Source organism: Salmo salar, chromosome 27, assembly GCF_965601325.2.
Source record: "Salmo salar chromosome 27, fSalSal1, whole genome shotgun sequence".
Lineage (NCBI taxonomy): Eukaryota > Metazoa > Chordata > Actinopteri > Salmoniformes > Salmonidae > Salmo > Salmo salar.
In genome coordinates, this window is record NC_138317.1 from 31,203,455 (window position 1) to 31,221,721 (window position 18,267).

Sequence of the window (18,267 nt, forward strand, 5' to 3'; positions counted from 1 at the left end):
AAGGCACATGACAGCCCGCTTGGAGTTTGCCAAAGGCACCTAAAGGACTCAGACCATGAGAAACAAGATTCTCTGGTGTGATGAAACCAAGATTGAACTCTTTGGCCTGAATGCCAAGCGTCACATCTGGAGGAAACCAGGCACCATCCCTATGGTGAAGCATGTTGGTGGCAGCATCATGCTGTGGGAATGTTTTTCAGCAGCAGGGACTGGGAGACTAGTCAGGATCGAGGGAAAGATGAACGGAGAAAAGTACAGAAAGATCCTTGATGAAAACCTGCTCCAGAGCACTCAGGACCTCAGACTGGGGGCGAAGATTCACCTTCCAACAGGACAACGAAGTTAAGCACACAGTCAAGAGAACGCAGGAGTGGCTTCGGGACAAGTCTCTGAATGTCCTTGAGTGGCCCAGCCAGAGCCCAGACTTCAACCTGATCGAACATCTCTGAAAATAGCTGTGCAGCGACGCTCCCATCCAAGTTGACAGAGCTTGAGAAGATCTGCAGAGAAGAATGGGAAAAACTCCCCAAATACAGGTGTGCCAAGCTTGTAGCGTCATACCCAAGAAGACTCGAAGCTGCAATCGCTGCCAAAGTACAGGATCTGAATACATATGTAAATGTAATATTTCCGTATTTATTTATTTATTTATTGCAAAAAATTAAAAAACACTATTTTTTGCTTTGTCATTGTGTGTAGATTGATGAGAGGGAAAAAACTATTTAATCAAATTTAGAATAAAGCTGTAACTTAACAAAATGTGGAAAAAGTCAAGGGGTCTGAATAATTTCAGAAGGCACTGTACAGTATGTTGGTGATAAGTGGTTCTTGGTGGTGATTGGGTCAGGGGAGGGAAGGGTGATCTAGAGATAGGCTATTGACCTATTTCTGTGCAAAACAGGCACACACACTTTCACAATAACACACTGTTCTCTGACGTTCACATGGTCAATATAACTGTAAAATATACATTTTATTGTCGATGTTATGACACTGTTGTAAAAAGTGTTCTTCCCACACTGAAAACAGAATAAGGCTCGACTTCCCTCATATTTGAAGTCATAGTACAAAGAAGAAGTTATGCTTGGGTTTCCATTATGTAATGGACAAATCCTGATTTGAGAAACACTTTGTGGAATTCACTAGACTTGATGTGTTAAGTCAGGACTGTGTGTGCGCATGTTTGGGGAGGAAACTCAAGATTTCGTCATTGTCACATTGACATGGGCACAATATTAGGCTATAGCATTTACAGCACAGAGTAGGTCTACATTCTCTCACACTAAATCACTATGTTCAACCACTACTGCCCTCCTAAAGTCTGGTACAACCATTGCTTCCTCTAATGCATAACCAACACACGCACACAGTCTTTCACCGCTCATCCAGCTTGTTGAATAATAGTCATGTTATGCTCTAAATACATTTATACCGGTTAAAATATATGGAATGAATCAACGAAGTGGGGCAAGTCCGCGCTTGTCAGAAAAGTACACACACGCGCACACACACCGCTCATATGATAGCAATTACCTAAGTACAACCCCTAGAATGTGGGGGTGTGGTGGCAGCAAAGTCCGCTCTCCCCCGATTACAGAAATAGGACCCAACCCACTCTGTCTGACTGATAACTCTCTGCTCCAGTCGATACCATAAGCATCTTAGGACAGCCTATCGTGTGGTTGTGGGTGTGTAGCGACATTCATTTCAACAGAAAGTAAAATAATCCATAAAGTAGCGGGGTTATTATCAATAGTCTACTCTCTGTATAACGGAGTACAACAGTTTAAATGTAAATTCATAAGAACAGGGAATTTGGATAGTTTTACATTTTCTTGCGCTGCTGTTTGGAGTGACTACGGTGACTTTACGCGTGCCAGAACCGACATTCCAGAAGTGACAGGCCACGGGAACGGTGCTTTTTCGGAGGCGCTGCACGCGATCCCTGTTATCAATCCAGACTACGAAAAGGTAGGCTAATAATAAACCTGTGTTTTTTGTGTTAAATAGCCTGCCCAATGAAAACCTTTTTTTAAATAAATGATAGTGTTTGTGTTTTACAGACTTCTCTTCACACATTATTGAAACATCACAGCATATATGAAATACAACGTTTTGGATCATATATTTATTTCCCCCCTGGTGCCACATATCATTGTGTAACAGTATAGCTTCCGTCCCTCGCCTCGCCCCAGGGACCTTCTGCACACATCGTCAATAGTCACGATCGAGGCACCGTTACCCATGGCTCCACAAAAGCCACGGCCAATGCAGAGCAAAGGAAACAACTTCTTCAAGGTCTCAGAGCGAGTAACGTCACGGATTGAAACGCTATTAGTACGCACCCGCTAACTAGCTAGCCATTTCACACCGGTTACATTTGTAACCTCAAAATTCACAATAGCTTTTATATACCTTATGTTTACTGCTGTTAGTGATGGGCTTTCTGTCAATAACAGCAATGATTTACTTCTCACTTTTTATTGGAATGCCTAATCCGAATCATGCGTTATTTGCTTATTGCGCAGAAGAGCGTGCTAGTGATTATGACTTCATGGCTCAAGTCACTTACAGTAGTGGGTGGGCAGTATAAGAGATGGGGAGGAGGTCCTCTATTTATCAAATTGGGATTTTCCTGCCCACTATATGAGCCAATACACTGAAAGAACCTGTAATTCAGGGTAGAGTTATAGTCAGTGGTTTGAGGGACTGAAAGGAAGGTGGTGTTGTGATGACACGTTTCCATATCTGTTTACTGATATCTACCTTCCCCTCATGTCTCTCTTGATCCCTCCCCTCTCTCTTCTCTCTCTTGATCTCTCTCCCTGAACAGTCATTCCCTCTCTAGTCATTATTCACTCCTTCTGCTATCCTGCATGTTTTTTTCCCTTGTTTATTTTACATATTCCACACATATTCCACACACATTATGCTCTTCTCTTTCTCTCTCTCTCTCTCTCTCTCTCTCTCTCTCTCTCTCTCTCTCTCTCTCTCTCTCTCTCTCTTTCTCCTCCCTCTTTTCTCTCCCTGTTTTCTCACACTCCTCCCTCTCTTTCTCCCTTTCTCTCCCCTGCTCTCCCTCTAGATTGCTTTAAATATTTAAACTTTGAAAACTGAGCTGCTAGAATGTGGAGGGCAGGGATGGAGTTAGGGGGTGACGTGTTGTTGTTAATGGTGTTAACACTCAGGGGACATCCCTCTTGTCCAATCAGTGAGTCATACAGTACTAGGATCTATGTTTGAACACACTGTTGGTTGACAGTGACATAGTAGGACAACACACACATGCACCTGCTACACATCTGAAGGGGAATTCTAAGGGGAAATTTGGGGAAATACAGTATGAGATTTGCAGATCACAGAAAAAAACAGAGCAGTCATAAAAATCTTTGTATGATTCATTTTGGTAGGGAATAGGGATGCAGGTGGGAGATATAGATGAGCCAGGAGCCACTTCATCCTACTCCAGTGTTACTGTGACTCTGCCTTCCTCCAGGTGTTGGGCCCCGCCCCTTCATAGGTGATGTTTGCCAAGGCAACTGCAAACTTTGTTCGTCAGATCGACCCAGATGGAACCCTGATCTCCGTCTCCCGCCTTAATGACTCAGACAAGTTGGTTCCCATGGCACTGGTCGTCAAGCGCAACCGTTTCTGGTTCTGGCAACGGCCCAAGTACCTGCCCTCTGACTTCACACTCAGTCACCTGTTGCTAGGAGACAAAGAACTCACTCCAGGTAAAGTAGGGCCATGGTTACTCCTCATATACATCTCACAAACTGTACATCTCATCTTTTTCCCACACACAACTGTCCAAATCATATAGTCATTCATAACTAACATACATACAGTACCTCTCTGACTCCTACTCTATCTGTCTATCTTCATACGGCACTTGTCTCTGTACTCTCTCAGACGTGTCTGAATCAGACTTCCTGTCCTATGAGGGGAGTTTTGTAGATAACCTGAGTGGGAAGCTGGATGCCAAGTCTGGGTACATCAGTGTCAATGTGGAGGGGCGGGGCTCCTCAAAGCTCCAATCATCATTCGGCAAGCTGAAGAAGCAAGATGTTGACGTACAGAAGTTACTGCTGGCCTCCAATGACAGGTACCGTACTGTAAATAGACATACACATAGAAGAATACACGGGGACACACACACACTCATTCATACATGCTGTACAAGCATCCGCATCTCTCTCTCTTTCTCTCTTCCTAAATCTCTCCATCTCTGTTTCTGTCAGACCCAGTCTCTCCAGTTTTGGTCATTCAGTCAAGTCCAAAATGATTGGCACCCTTGATAAAGATGAACAAAAAAGATTGTATGGAATAAATACACTGAACAAAAATACAAACGCAACATGTAAAGTGTTGGTCCCATATTTCATGAGCTGGAAATAAAATACATTTTCCATAGGCACAGAAAGTTTATTTCTCTCAAATGTTTTGCACATTTGTTTACGTCCCAGTTATTGAGCATTTCTCCTTTGCCAAGATAATCCATCCACCTGACAGGTGTGACATATCAAGAAGCTGATTAAACAGCATGATCATTACACAGGTGCAGTTTTGTCACACAACACAATGAATGCCACAGATGTCTCAAATTTTGAGGGAGCGTACAATTGGCCTGCTGACTGCAGGAATGTCCATCAGAGCTGTTGCCAGAGAATTGAATGTTAATTTCTCTACCATAAGACACCTCCAACATTGTTTTAGAGAATTTGGCTGAACGTCCAACCGGCCTCAGAAGCGCAGACCACGTGTAGCCACGCCAGCCCAGGACCTCCACATCCGGCTTCTTCACCTGCGGGATGGTCTGTGACCAGCCACCCAGACAGCTGATGAAACTGTGGGTTTGCACAAACAAAGAATTTCTGCACAAACTGTCAGAAGCCGTCTACGGGAAGCTCACCTGTGTGCTCGTCATCCTCACCAGGGTCTTGACCTGACTGCAGTTCGGTGTCGTAACCGACTTCAGTGGGCAAATTCTCACCGTTGATGGCCACTGGCACGCTGGAGAAGAGTGCTCTTCTTTCAACTGTACCGGGGCAGTAAAGCGTAGTGTGGGCGAGCGATTTGCTGATGTCAACATTGTGAACAGAGTGCCCCATGAAGGGAGTGGGGTTATGGTATGGGCAGGCATAAACTACGGACAATGAACACAATTTAATTTTATTGATGGCCATTTGAATGCACATAGATACCGTGAGGAGCTCCTGAGGCACATTGTCGTGCCATTCATCCTCCTCCATCACCTCATGTTTCAGCATGATAATGCACATAGATACCATGAGGAGCTCCTGAGGCACATTGTCGTGCCATTCATCCTCCTCCATCACCTCATGTTTCAGCATGATAATGCACATAGATACCATGAGGAGCTCCTGAGGCACATTGTCGTGCCATTCATCCTCCTCCATCACCTCATGTTTCAGCATGATAATGCACATAGACACTGTGAGGAGCTCCTGAGGCACATTGTCGTGCCATTCATCCTCCTCCATCACCTCATGTTTCAGCATGATAATGCACAGCTCCATGTCGCAAGGATCTATACACAATTCCTGGAAGCTGAAAATGGCACAGTTCTTCCATGGCCTGCATACTCAGGATCGACGTGTACGACAGCATGTTCCAGTTCCTGCCAATATCCAGAAACTTTGCACAGCCATTGAAGAGGAGTGGGACAACATTCCACAGGCCACAATCAACAGCCTGATCAACTCTATGTGAAGGAGATGTGTCGCCCTGCTTGAGGCAAATGGTGGTCACACCAGATACTGACTGGTTTTCTGATCCACACCCCTACATTTAAAGAAAAAAGGTATCTGTGACCAACAGAGGCATATCTATATTCCCAGTCATGTGACATCCATAGATGAGGGCCTAATGAATTTATTTCAATTGCCTGATTTCCTTATATGAACTGAAATCTTTGAACTTGTTGCATGTTGCATTAATCTTTTTGTTCAGTGTAATAATATACCGAGCTATATTGTATGCAATTGGTTTCAGGAAAATAATTTTATACTATAACAATAGATTGGCACCCCTGTTTTCAATACCTCCCCTTGTGAGGATAATGGCACTGAGCCTTTTTCTGAAATGTTTAATGAGTTGGAGAACACATTGGGAGGGATCTTAGACCATTCCTCCAAACAGAATCCTTCCAGATCCTTGATATCCTTCGTCTGTACTTATGGACAGCCCTGTTCAATTCAAACCACAGGTTTTCAATGGGGTTTAAGTCCGGAGACTGAGATGGCCGTTTCAAAATGTTGATTTTGTGGTCAATTAACCATTTCTTTGTGGATTTTGATGTATGCTTGGGATTATTGTCTTACTGGAAGATCCACTTGTGACCAAGTTTCAGGAGGCAACCAGGTTGTTGGCTAAAATATCCACGTACTGGGTAAAGTTAATGATGCCGTTGACCTTAACAAGGCCCCAGGACCAGGGGAATCAAAATAGCCCCATAACATCAAAGATCCACTACCATATTTTACAGTAGGTATGGGGTTCTTTTCTGCATAATATTCCTCTTTTCGATGCCAAACCGACTACTGGTCTATGTGACCAAAGAGCTCTATTTTCATGTCATCTGACTATAGAACCAGATAGAGGTCTCTCTGTGCCAAGCACCTGCCCCTTTGCCCTCCCACTCACCAAGTACCCTTTAGGCTGGTGCTATATAGATTTTCCGTTGTACAGTTTTGGTCATCGTTGTCCTAAACCCAATACCCCCAACTCGTTGTGACGTTGTTAAGTTTGCCACCCTCCACCCCTAGCCCTACGTCGTCCTTTGGCCTGCCCTGTATGGAGCTCGTGTGCCATGTTGTCTTTTTCTTTCCTGTATGCACATTGTGGTCACCCAGTATCCAAACATGCATGGCTTGAAATGCAGTCACCGGTTAAGTGTGTATAGCAAGCTACCCAGTTTAAATATCAACAGCACTGCCACAGCAGCATAACATTTGATAAACACCTGAAAACACCTGATTTACATCATCCTTAATATTCCGTCTGGTTGGCTGAGAGCCTATGCACAGGCTGCAGCACTTCATCATTTACTTCCTTATAGAGTCATTGCCACTGAAGGGTGCTGTAGGAGCTGCAGCCCTGCTGTCTGTTCAGAAAGAAAGGAATACTTCAGAATAGTTTACTACACCGTGAGAATGACAGAGGAATAATAGCTTCTTTAAAAAAATAACATAGCTGTTGATTGTGTGTAGCCCAATAACAAGGTATAGACTACAGTCAGGAGTGTGTGGCAAATCTGTCAGTGAACAGCATGCATACAAAACATTATTTGAATATTTGAAATACAATCGCGGGAAAACACAAGTTAGAAAGCAAATAGCTCCTGCTGAAGAGAGAAGACTCAACATTTTCTGCTGTAGGCTACCAACATATTTTATCAACTTATACAAGAGAGAGATTGGCTTTTGGCACGAGTGCATCGGCCATCACTTGCGAGTGAGCTGCGCATCATTCGGTGAGTCAGTGAAACTGGAAAGCTTTTCCCGGACCCTAGGCTACTAAAAATGGTCTACAAAATGGTCTATGCCAGACTCTACAGCTCCATGCCAGACTCTACAGCCCTATGCCAGACTCTACAGCCCTATGCCAGACTCTACAGCTCTATAGCAGTCTCTACAGCTCTATGCCAGACTCTGCAGCTCTATGCCAGACTCTGCAGCTCCATGCCAGTCTCTACAGCTCCATGCCAGACTCTACAGCTCTATACCAGACTCTACAGCTCTATACCAGTCTCTACAGCTCCATGCCAGACTCTACAGCTCTATGCCAGACTCTACAGCTCCATGCCAGACTCTACAGCTCTATGCCAGACTCTACAGCTCTATGCCAGACTCTACAGCTCTATGCCAGACTCTACAGCTCTATACCAGACTCTACAGCTCCATGCCAGACTCTACAGCCCTATGCCAGACTCTACAGCCCTATGCCAGACTCTACAGCTCTATGCCAGACTCTACAGCTTTATGCCAGACTCTACAGCTCTATACCAGAATCTACAGCTCTATACCAGAATCTACAGCTCTATGCCAGACTCTACAGCTCTATACCAGAATCTACAGCTCTATACCAGAATCTACAGCTCTATACCAGAATCTACAGCTCTATGCCAGAATCTACAGCTTTATGCCAGACTCTACAGCTCTATACCAGAATCTACAGCTCTATATCAGAATCTACAGCTCTATGCCAGACTCTACAGCTCTATGCCAGAATCTACAGCTCTATGCCAGACTCTACAGCTCTATACCAGACTCTACAGCTCTATGCCAGTCTCTACAGCTCTATGCCAGTCTCTACAGCTCTATGCCAGACTCTACAGCTTTATGCCAGACTCTACAGCTCCATGCCAGACTCTACAGCTCTATACCACTCTACAGCTCTTTGCCAGTCTCTACAGCTCTACATCTGACTCTGCAGCTCTACATCCGACTCTGCAGCTCTATGCCAGTCTCTACAGCTCCATGCCAGACTCTACAGCCCTATGCCAGACTCTATAGCTCTATGCCAGTCTCTAAAGCTCCATGCCAGACTCTACAGCTATATGCCAGTTTCTACAGCTCTATGCCAGACTCTACAGCTCTATACCAGACTCTACAGCTCTCTACAGCTCTATACCAGACTCTACAGCTCTATACCAGTCTCTACAGCTCTATGCCAGACTCTACAGCTCTATGCCAGACTCTACAGCTCTATGCCAGACTCTACAGCTCTATGCCAGACTCTACAGCTCTATACCAGACTCTACAGCTCTATGCCAGACTCTACAGCTCTATACCAGACTCTACAGCTCTATGCCAGACTCTACAGCTCTATGCCAGACTCTACAGCTCTATGCCAGACTCTACAGCTCTATGCCAGACTCTACAGCTCTATACCAGACTCTACAGCTCTATGCCAGACTCTACAGCTCTATACCAGACTCTACAGCTCTATGCCAGACTCTACAGCTCTATACCAGACTCTACAGCTCTATGCCAGACTCTACAGCTCTATACCAGACTCTACAGCTCTATGCCAGACTCTACAGCTCTATGCCAGACTCTACAGCTCTATACCAGACTCTACAGCTCTACGACAGACTCTACAGCTCTATGCCAGACTCTACAGCTCTACGACAGACTCTACAGCTCTATGCCAGACTCTACAGCTCTATACCAGACTCTACAGCTCTATGCCAGACTCTACAGCTCTATACCAGACTCTACAGCTCTACGACAGACTCTACAGCTCTATGACATTACACAAATGCGATGATATGCATGCAATTATTTACCTTTATTATAAAGGTAAAACAAAATCTCATGCATTCCGGTAGCTCAGAGCTCCCCAGGTGACCCCCCTCTCACGCTCACTTTCTGATCCGGCACCTCCCGATTTTCACTAATTAACACTAAACACAGGTAGTATAGACTAGCTAACCACCATACACTAAAATATCCACCCAATCAACTAGCCAGCCAGTCATATATCATGAGTTAGAAGATTAGGAACATTTGGCTATATTATGACATTATTATTTAAGAGCGTTGAAGATAAATTACAAGCTAATTAGCAGATTTACATCAATCATCAACATCAATGATCATTTCCCAATGACAATCATGAGGCACTCTAACTTGCTTACAATTTGTGATGAGTGAAATAAATATCAATAAATAGGCCTATGCTAAAAAAACATATGTAAATATTTCGCTACAGAGGCAGTTAGTATGTTATGAATTTAGAGATATAAATTACCATTGGTTCCTATCCAAGTGTGAAGGCGTTTCCATTGGTTCCTATCCAAGTGTGAAGGCGTTTCCATTGGTTCCTATCCAAGTGTGAAGGCGTTTCCATTGGTTCCTATCCAAGTGTGAAGGCGTTTCCATTGGTTCCTATCCAAGTGTGAAGGCGTTTCCATTGGTTCCTATCCAAGTGTGAAGGCGTTTCCATTGGTTCCTATCCAAGTGTAAAGGCGTTTCCATTGGTTGAATGAAAATGAAAATAGTGCTCTTTGCACACCAGGTGAGGTATTGAAAGGTATTGAAAACTGGGGTGCCAATAATCTTTACCACTGTCTTTTTTAGATGAAAAAAAGATTACTGAGTACCTCAGTTCATAAAAAAGCATTATATAAATCCAATTCTTATTATTATTAAATTATAATTATTACTTGTTAAACAAAATCTCCTTCTCTGAGCAATTTATATTACTTGTTAAACAAAATCTAATTCTCAGAGCAATTGTATTAGTATAAAATAATATAGTTTCCCGCTTTTTTTTGTTGAGTACAATACAGCTCAGTATTTGTATTATTTATTTTATCCATCTGTGTATTCATCTATGTGTATGTCTATGTGCAGTACTGTACCTGTCATTGGAGGCCAGCAGTAACTTCCCCCCCACATCTCTGTGTGAAGGATGGTGGACATGCAGCATGTGCTGGTGCAGCAGAGTCAGAAGCGTGCCGAGGTGTTTGCTGTGTTGAAGGAGAGGATCCTGACCACCACCCCCTGCTCCATCTCAGAACAGGTCCAGGAGCAGGGCACCTGCCAGGGGGTTCTGGGACTACTGGGCAGACTGGGGACACAGTCTGTAAAGGTGGGTTGGGGGAGCGAAAAGGAGAGACGGAGAGACTGGGAAGTGTTGTTACATGTTTTAACATGTCGTTAGTTGTGCCAGGTGTGTGTTGCGTTACGACACATCTTTTCTATGTGTTATTGAGTATATATTAGTTTTGTTTGTGTATCACACCAGGTGTGTGTTTATTACATGTTATTCCACGTGTGTATATCAGGTGTGTGTGCAGGAGAATAGCAGTATAGAGATGGACAGTGACGTTTCCTTGGAGATTCCACCTCTCACTGTCATCGCCTACAGCCTCATAGAGCTAGAGGTCAGGAAAGACGGACACTATGGTGAGGTGTGTGTGTGTGTGTGTGTGTGTGTGTGTGTGTGTGTGTGTGTGTGTGTGTGTGTGTGTGTGTGTGTGTGTGTGCCCCCCACTCTAGGTACTATTACGTTGCAATTCTACAAGGCAAATTACTTATTCTCCTTCTCTCTCCCTTTCTCTCCCTTTCTCTCCCTTTCTCTCTCTCTGTCTCTCTCTCTCGCGCTCTTTCTTTCCCTCTCTCTCCCTTTCTCTCTCTCTGTCTCTCTCTCTGTCTCTCTCTCTCGCGCTCTTTCTTTCCCTCTCTCTCCCTTTCTCTCTCTCTGTCTCTCTCTCTGTCTCTCTCTCGCGCTCTTTCTTTCCCTCTCTCTCCCTTTCTCTCTCTCTGTCTCTCTCTCTGTCTCTCTCTCTCGCGCTCTTTCTTTCCCTCTCTCTCCCTTTCTCTCTCTCTGTCTCTCTCTCTGTCTCTCTCTCGCGCGCTCTTTCTTTCCTTCTCTCTCTTTATCTCTCGCTCTCTCGCTCTCCCTCTCTCTTTTTGGCTATTTTTCTCTCTTTCTCTCTCTCTCTCTCTCTCTGTATTTCCTCTGTATTTTCAGAGCTGTGTCTACAGCATGGTACTCTTGGAGGATTCGAGGCAGACTCTGGGAAGACCTCGCCTTCCCAGGATTCCTTTGATTCCCTGTGTGTTGTGGACGGGCTGGAGTGGGCGGAGAAGGAGATTCCTGAAGGAGCACCACTCAGCGCACTGCAGAAAAGTATGTGTGTTTGTGTGTGTGTTTCATTCATGCATTCATTCATTTATTGTTGATCCAGGAATGTCAGTTGAGAATTTAGTTCCCTTTTTTGTTGACATTTAGGTATACAGCAGTTGATTTGACCAACATGTCAGTGTGTTTGTGTGTGATAGTGTGTCAATATGCCCTATGTATAAAAGAGGAATTGAAATTATTCTACAGCAGAAATCAAGGGTTGACTCTTCCTCTTTTCATCAAATGAATGATACTGAGAGAGGAAGTGCAGTGCTGAGTTTCCCTTACTTTGGATAAAAGCATTTAACATTGGGGAAATTTTCACTCTCAGAATCAGACTGAGAGGAATTCCTCTGATAGCATCATACAGTGATCATATTGTGAATGATGTGTCATGAGAAAAGTGAGCCTGAGAGGCAAGCTCTGATTGGTTATTTATCTCCCTCTCCCCTACAGACTTGCAGCACTTGGAGGTCTATCTACATCAGTTAGTGGTTCTCCCAGAGTCTACCCGGTCCACTCTGTTCCAGAGACTCTGTGAGGTTCTAGTGGACAGAACCACACTCACGGTTGTAGAACACATGGTTAGTGGCACTGTGGGCAAGGCCAAAAGTAGTGCACTATAAAGGAATAGGGTGCCATTTGGGATGTAGCGCTTGTCTGATAGCATTGTTTTGTGGACCTTTTAGATCAGGCACAGTCATATCTGTCACAGTATGATTTGGTTATATTTGTTTTCATTGCATTCTCTCTTTATCTCTCTCTCTCCCCCTCTCTTTCACCCTCTCTCTCTCTTTCTCTCTTTCTCTCTCTTTATCTCTTTCTCTCTCTCTCTTTATCTCTCTCTCCCCCTCTCTTTCTCCCTCTCTCTCTCTTTATCTCTTTATCTCTCTCTCTCTTTATCTCTCTCTCCCCCTCTTTCTCCCTCTCTCTCTCTTTCTCTCTCTCTTTATCTCTTTATCTCTCTCTCTCTTTATCTCTCTCTCTCTTCATCTCTCTCTCCCTCTCCATTTCTCTCGCTCAATTCAGTTAAATTCAAAGGGCTTTATTGGCATGGGAAACATGTTTACATTGCCAAAGAATGTGAAATAGATAGTAAACAATGAAAAATCTACAGTAAACATTACATCTCTCGCTCTCTCTTTCTCTCAGTTGGAGGGGTTGTGTAGAGGTGAGGACGTTGACCCTACAGAGGTAAAGGAGTTGTCTGTTTCTCAAATCAAATCTGTCTCCGCCCTATCGGACCTGGTCCAGAAATTCCCAACAAATCAGATACAGGCTGACGGAGCGTCCATCCCCCTCCATCTGACTGCCACTCACCTGCTGGTTAGCGCCTTGGAGGGTGAGTGTGTGTGTGTGTGTGTGTGTGTGTGTGTGTGTGTGTGTGTGTGTGTGTGTGTGTGTGTGTGTGTGTGTGTGTGTGAATATATATATGTGTGTGTGTGTGTGTGTGTATGTTGCATTCTCTAAGCCCTGTGTTTTGTGTTTCTGTAGCGTTGCCTGATGCTGCTCTGACTCTGCTGGGAGAATCTAGCCCTGATGTCCTGGAAGCCCTCAATACTCTGGTATGTCTGATTCAATTCACTATATGATTCACCAGTCACTATACACGACTCACCATTCACTACTGAAACCCTCAACACTCTGGTCAGTCTGATTCAATTCTCTATAGGATTCAACAGTCACTATACACGACTCACCATTCATTACTGAAGCTCTCAACACTCTGATCAGTCTGATTCAATTCATTCTAAAATTCCCCAGTCACTTTATATGATTTTACGATTCATGACTCCTGATTCATATCACTCTATCACAAATAAAATAATTTGATATGAATACTCTGATCCAATATTAGTTCATAACTGTGTTATACAAAGACAGTAGTTATGATGAATTCTACTATAGACTGATCCAATATTAGTTCATATCTGTATTATACCCAGACAGTAGTCATGATGAATTCTACTATAGACTGATCCAATATTAGTTCATATCTGTATTATACCCAGACAGTAGTCATGATGAATTCTACTATAGACTGATCCAATATTAGTTCATATCTGTATTATACCCAGACAGTAGTTATGATGAATTCTACTATAGACTGATCCAATATTAGTTCATATCTGTATTATACCCAGACAGTAGTTATGATGAATTCTACTATAGACTGATCCAATATTAGTTCATAACTGTATTATACCCAGACAGTAGTTATGATGAATTCTACTATAGACTGATCCAATATTAGTTCATAACTGTATTATACCCAGACAGTAGTTATGATGAATTCTACTATAGACTGATCCAATATTAGTTCATAACTATGTTTTACCCAGACAATAGTCAGGATGAATTATACTGTAGACTTTGCCCTGTACCTTACTTGTTGTCTGTCCCACAGCTAAAGGTAAATGGTCAGTCCCTCCCCTTTGAGTCACTGCCCCTCCCCTTGCAGGAAGAGGGGGCATTCCATTGGGCAGAGCAGCTCCTCCTCTCCTCCAATGTGATGCTGCGGAGAGAGACTGACAGGCTGTGGGCGGAGACTGGAACAAAGCCAGGAGTGTTTCCATTGGTCATGTGCATTGCTGTGCAAGGACTTACATCTCTGTACACTGGGAAGGGGTAGGATGTGTGTGCATGGATCGGTATGTTTCAAATATTGCATTTTGTGTGAAACTCCAGTGTTTCACCTGTGTGTTTTCCTTATATGCACTCAATGAATTCTGTATTTTTGGTGGCACTAACACATTTTTTTACAAACTAATTCTCAATGTAACTGTTTGAATTTGAAAAGTTGTAAAACAATGAACTCCAGAACATGAAGTAAGACTTGTGTTCGAAGAAACACTTTTCAAAACCTGGACAAGCAGTCTTTACCTTACTGTGTTTGGAAAGAAACGCCTCAAATCTCAATACACTCAAATGTTGCTCTTACACCCTAGTATTTCACATAAGCTTTACATTCTTTCTGCATGGTCATACAGATAAAACGTGCATACAGAAGATTTTGTTATTCCAAAAGAAAAATGTACAGTATATGCTTATTTTAATATATAATGTTGCTTAAATGCTATTTTAAGCTATATGTAACCTACAGTACCAGTCAAAAGTTGACACACCTACTCATACAAGGGTTTTTCTTTATTTTTATATTTTCTACATTGTAGAATAATAGTGAAGACATCAAAACAATTAAATAACACATATAGAATCATGTAGTAACCAAAAAAGTGTTAAATCAATTCTTCAGAGTAGCCACCCTTTGCCTTGATGACAGCTATGCGCACTCTTGGCATTGTCTCAACCAGCTTCACCTGGGAATGCTTTTCCAACAGTCTTGAAGGAGTTCCCACATCTTCTGAGCACTTGTTGGCTGCTTTTCCTTCACTCTACGGTCCAACTCATTCCAAACCATCTCAATTGGGTTGAGGTTGAGTGATTGTGGAGGCCAGGCCATCTGATGCAGCACCATCATTCTCATTCTTGTTCAAATAGCCCTTAAACAGCCTGGAGGTGTGTTTTGGGTCATTTTCCTGTTGGAAAACAAATTATAGCCCCACTAAGCGCTGACCAGATGGGATGGCGTATCGCTGCAGAATGCTGTGGTAGCCATGCTGGTTGTGTGCTTTGAATTCTAAATAAATCACAGACAGTGTCACCAGCAAAGCAACATCACACCTCCTCCTCCATGCTTCACAGTGGGAACCACACAGGCAGAGATCATCCATTCACCTACTCTGCGTCTCAAAAATAAATGGCAGTTGGAACCAAAAATCTCAAATTTGGACTCATCAGACCAAAGGACAGATTTTCACTGGTCTAATGTCCGTTGCTCGTGTTTTTTGGCCCAAGCAAGTCTCTTCTTCTTATTGGTGTTCTTTAGAAGTGGTTTCTTTGCAGCAATTTGACTATGAAGGCCTGATTCAAGCAGGCACCACTGAACAGTTGATGTTGAGATTTGTCTGTTACTTGAACTCTGTGAAGCATTTATTTGGGCTGCAATCTGAGGTGCAGTTAACTCCAATGAACTTATCCTCTGCAGTAGAGGTAACTCTGGGTCTTCCTTTCCTGTGGCGGTCCTCATGAGAGCCAGTTTCATTATAGAGCTTGATGGTTTATGCAACTGCACTTGAAGAAACTTTCAAAGTTCTTGACATTTTCCGGATTGACTGACCTTCATGTCTTAAAGTAATGATGGACTGTTGTTCTCTTTGCTTATTTGAGCTGTTCTTGCCATAATATGGACTTGGTCTTTTACCAAATAGGGCTATCTTCTGTATACCACCCCTACCTTGTCACAACACAACTGATTGGCTCAAATGCATTAAGGAAAGAAATTCCACAAATTAACTTTTAACAAGGCACACCTGTTAATTGAAATGCATTCCAGGTGACTACGTCATGAAGCTGGTTGAGAGAATGCCAAGAGTGTGCAAAGCTGTCATCAAGGCAAAGGGTGGCTACTTTGAAGAATCTCAAATATAAAATATATTTTGATTTGTTTAACACTTTTTTGGTGACTACAATGAGGGAAAAAAGTATTTGATCCCCTGCTGATTTTGTACGTTTGCCCACTGACAAGAAATTACCAGTCTATAATTTTAATGGTAGGTTTATTTGAACAGTGAGAAACAGAATAACAACAACAAAAATCCAGAAAAACGCATGTCAAAAATGTTATAAATTGATTTGCATTTTAATGAGGGAAATAAGTATTTGACCCCCTCTCAATCAGAAAGATTTCTGGCTCCCAGGTGTCTTTTATACAGGTAACGAGCTGAGATTAGGAGCACACTCTTAAAGGGAGTGCTCCTAATCTCAGTTTGTTACCTGTATAAAAGACACCTGTCCACAGAAGCAATCAATCAATCAGATTCCAAACTCTCCACCATGGCCAAGACCAAAGAGCTCTCCAAGGATGTCAGGGACAAGATTGTAGACCTACACAAGGCTGGAATGGGCTACAAGACCATCGCCAAGCAGCTTGGTGAGAAGGTGACAACATTTGGTGCGATTATTTGCAAATGGAGAAACACAAAATAACCTTCAATCTCCCTTGGCCTGGGGCTCCATGCAAGATCTCACCTCGTGGAGTTGCAATGATCATGAGAACGGTGAGGAATCAGCCCAAAACTACACGGGAGGATCTTGTCAATGATCTCAAGGCAGCTGGGACCATAGTCACCAAGAAAACAATTGGTAACACACTACGCCATGAAGGACTGAAATCCTGCAGCGCCCGCAAGGTCCCCCTGCTCAAGAAAGCACATATACATGCCCGTCTGAAGTTTGCCAATGAACATCTGAATGATTCAGAGGACAACTGGGTGAAAGTGTTGTGGTCAGATGAGACCAAAATGGAGCTCTTTGGCATCAACTCAACTCACCGTGTTTGGAGGAGGAGGAATGCTGCCTTTGACCCCAAGAACACCATCCCCACCGTCAAACATGAAGGTGGAAACATTATGCTTTGGGGTGTTTTTCTGCTAAGGGGACAGGACAACTTCACCGCATCAAAGGGACGATGGACGGGGCCATGTACCGTCAAATCTTGGGTGAGAACCTCCTTCTCTCAGCCAAGGCATTGAAAATGGGTCGTGGATGGGTATTCCAGCATGACAATGACCCAAAACACACGGCCAAGTCAACAAAGGAGTGGCTCAAGAAGAAGCACATTTAGGTCCTGCAGTGGCCTAGCCAGTCTCCAGACCTTAATCCCATAGAAAATCTGTGGAGGGAGCTGAAGGTTCGAGTTGCCAAACATCAGCCTCGAAACCTTAATGACTTGGAGAAGATCTGCAAAGAGGAGTGGGACAAAATCCCTCCTGAGATGTGTGCAAACCTGGTGGCCAACTACAAGAAATGTCTGACCTCTGATTGCCAACAAGGGTTTTGCCACCAAGTACTAAGTCATGTTTTGCAGAGGGGTCAAATACTTATTTCCCTCATTAAAATGCAAATCTTTTTTTATAACATTTTTGACATGCGTTTTTCTGGATTTTTGTTGTTGTTATTCTGTCTCTCACCGTTCAAATAAACCTACCATTAAAATTATAGACTGATCATTTCTTTGTAAGTGGGCAAACGTACAAAATCAACAGGGGATCAAATACTTTTTTCCCTCACTGTACATGATTCCATATGTGTTATTTCATAGTTTTGATGTCTTCACTATCAGTACAAGGTAGAAAATAGTACAGATAAAGAAAAACCTTTGACTGGTAATGTATATAAACAAAATGTTTATTCAGTTTATGAACATACCACTCACTATCTACAGACAAGATGTTCTATAACTCGTTGTGAGATTATGGGCTCATAGATTTCTGCTAATTTCTAGTGAGTCATCCCAGTTGCTGGTACTGTTAGTGGTATGGCTTAGTCAGAATGTGTATGTATGTAGATGTATTACCTCTGTAAAACATCAAGTCATAGCATATTGCTATTTGTTAGATTAACATGCTTTTCAGTAGAATATCAATATGGTGCATTCTGCAATTTCACAATTCTACATAGTTGCAATGCTGCCACAAAACTATGCATTCTGTGTTTTTAATAAAATATACTGTATATTTATGAACCATCCATTGTCTCTGAATGGCT

General features: G+C 43.0%; 1 protein-coding gene across 2 annotated transcripts; it reads left to right on the forward strand.

Annotated features, from left to right (window-relative positions):
* Window positions 1–1,640: 1,640 nt before the first annotated feature.
* Window positions 1,641–18,249, forward strand: LOC106588856 (gasdermin-E-like). 2 transcript variants are annotated; one of them, XM_014178338.3, is made up of 10 exons: window positions 1,641–1,971; window positions 3,497–3,734; window positions 3,913–4,105; window positions 10,440–10,620; window positions 10,817–10,937; window positions 11,506–11,664; window positions 12,115–12,242; window positions 12,811–13,000; window positions 13,153–13,223; window positions 14,066–18,249. In XM_014178338.3, the coding sequence occupies exons 2-10, from the start codon at window positions 3,524–3,526 to the stop codon at window positions 14,288–14,290; spliced, it is 1,479 nt and encodes a 492-aa protein (XP_014033813.1). In that variant the 5' UTR covers window positions 1,641–1,971; window positions 3,497–3,523; the 3' UTR covers window positions 14,291–18,249. The 2 variants fall into 2 exon arrangements, with proteins under 2 accessions (XP_014033813.1, XP_014033814.1); XM_014178339.3 differs by having other exon boundaries at window positions 14,120–18,249.
* The last annotated feature ends 18 nt before the right edge of the window (window positions 18,250–18,267 follow it).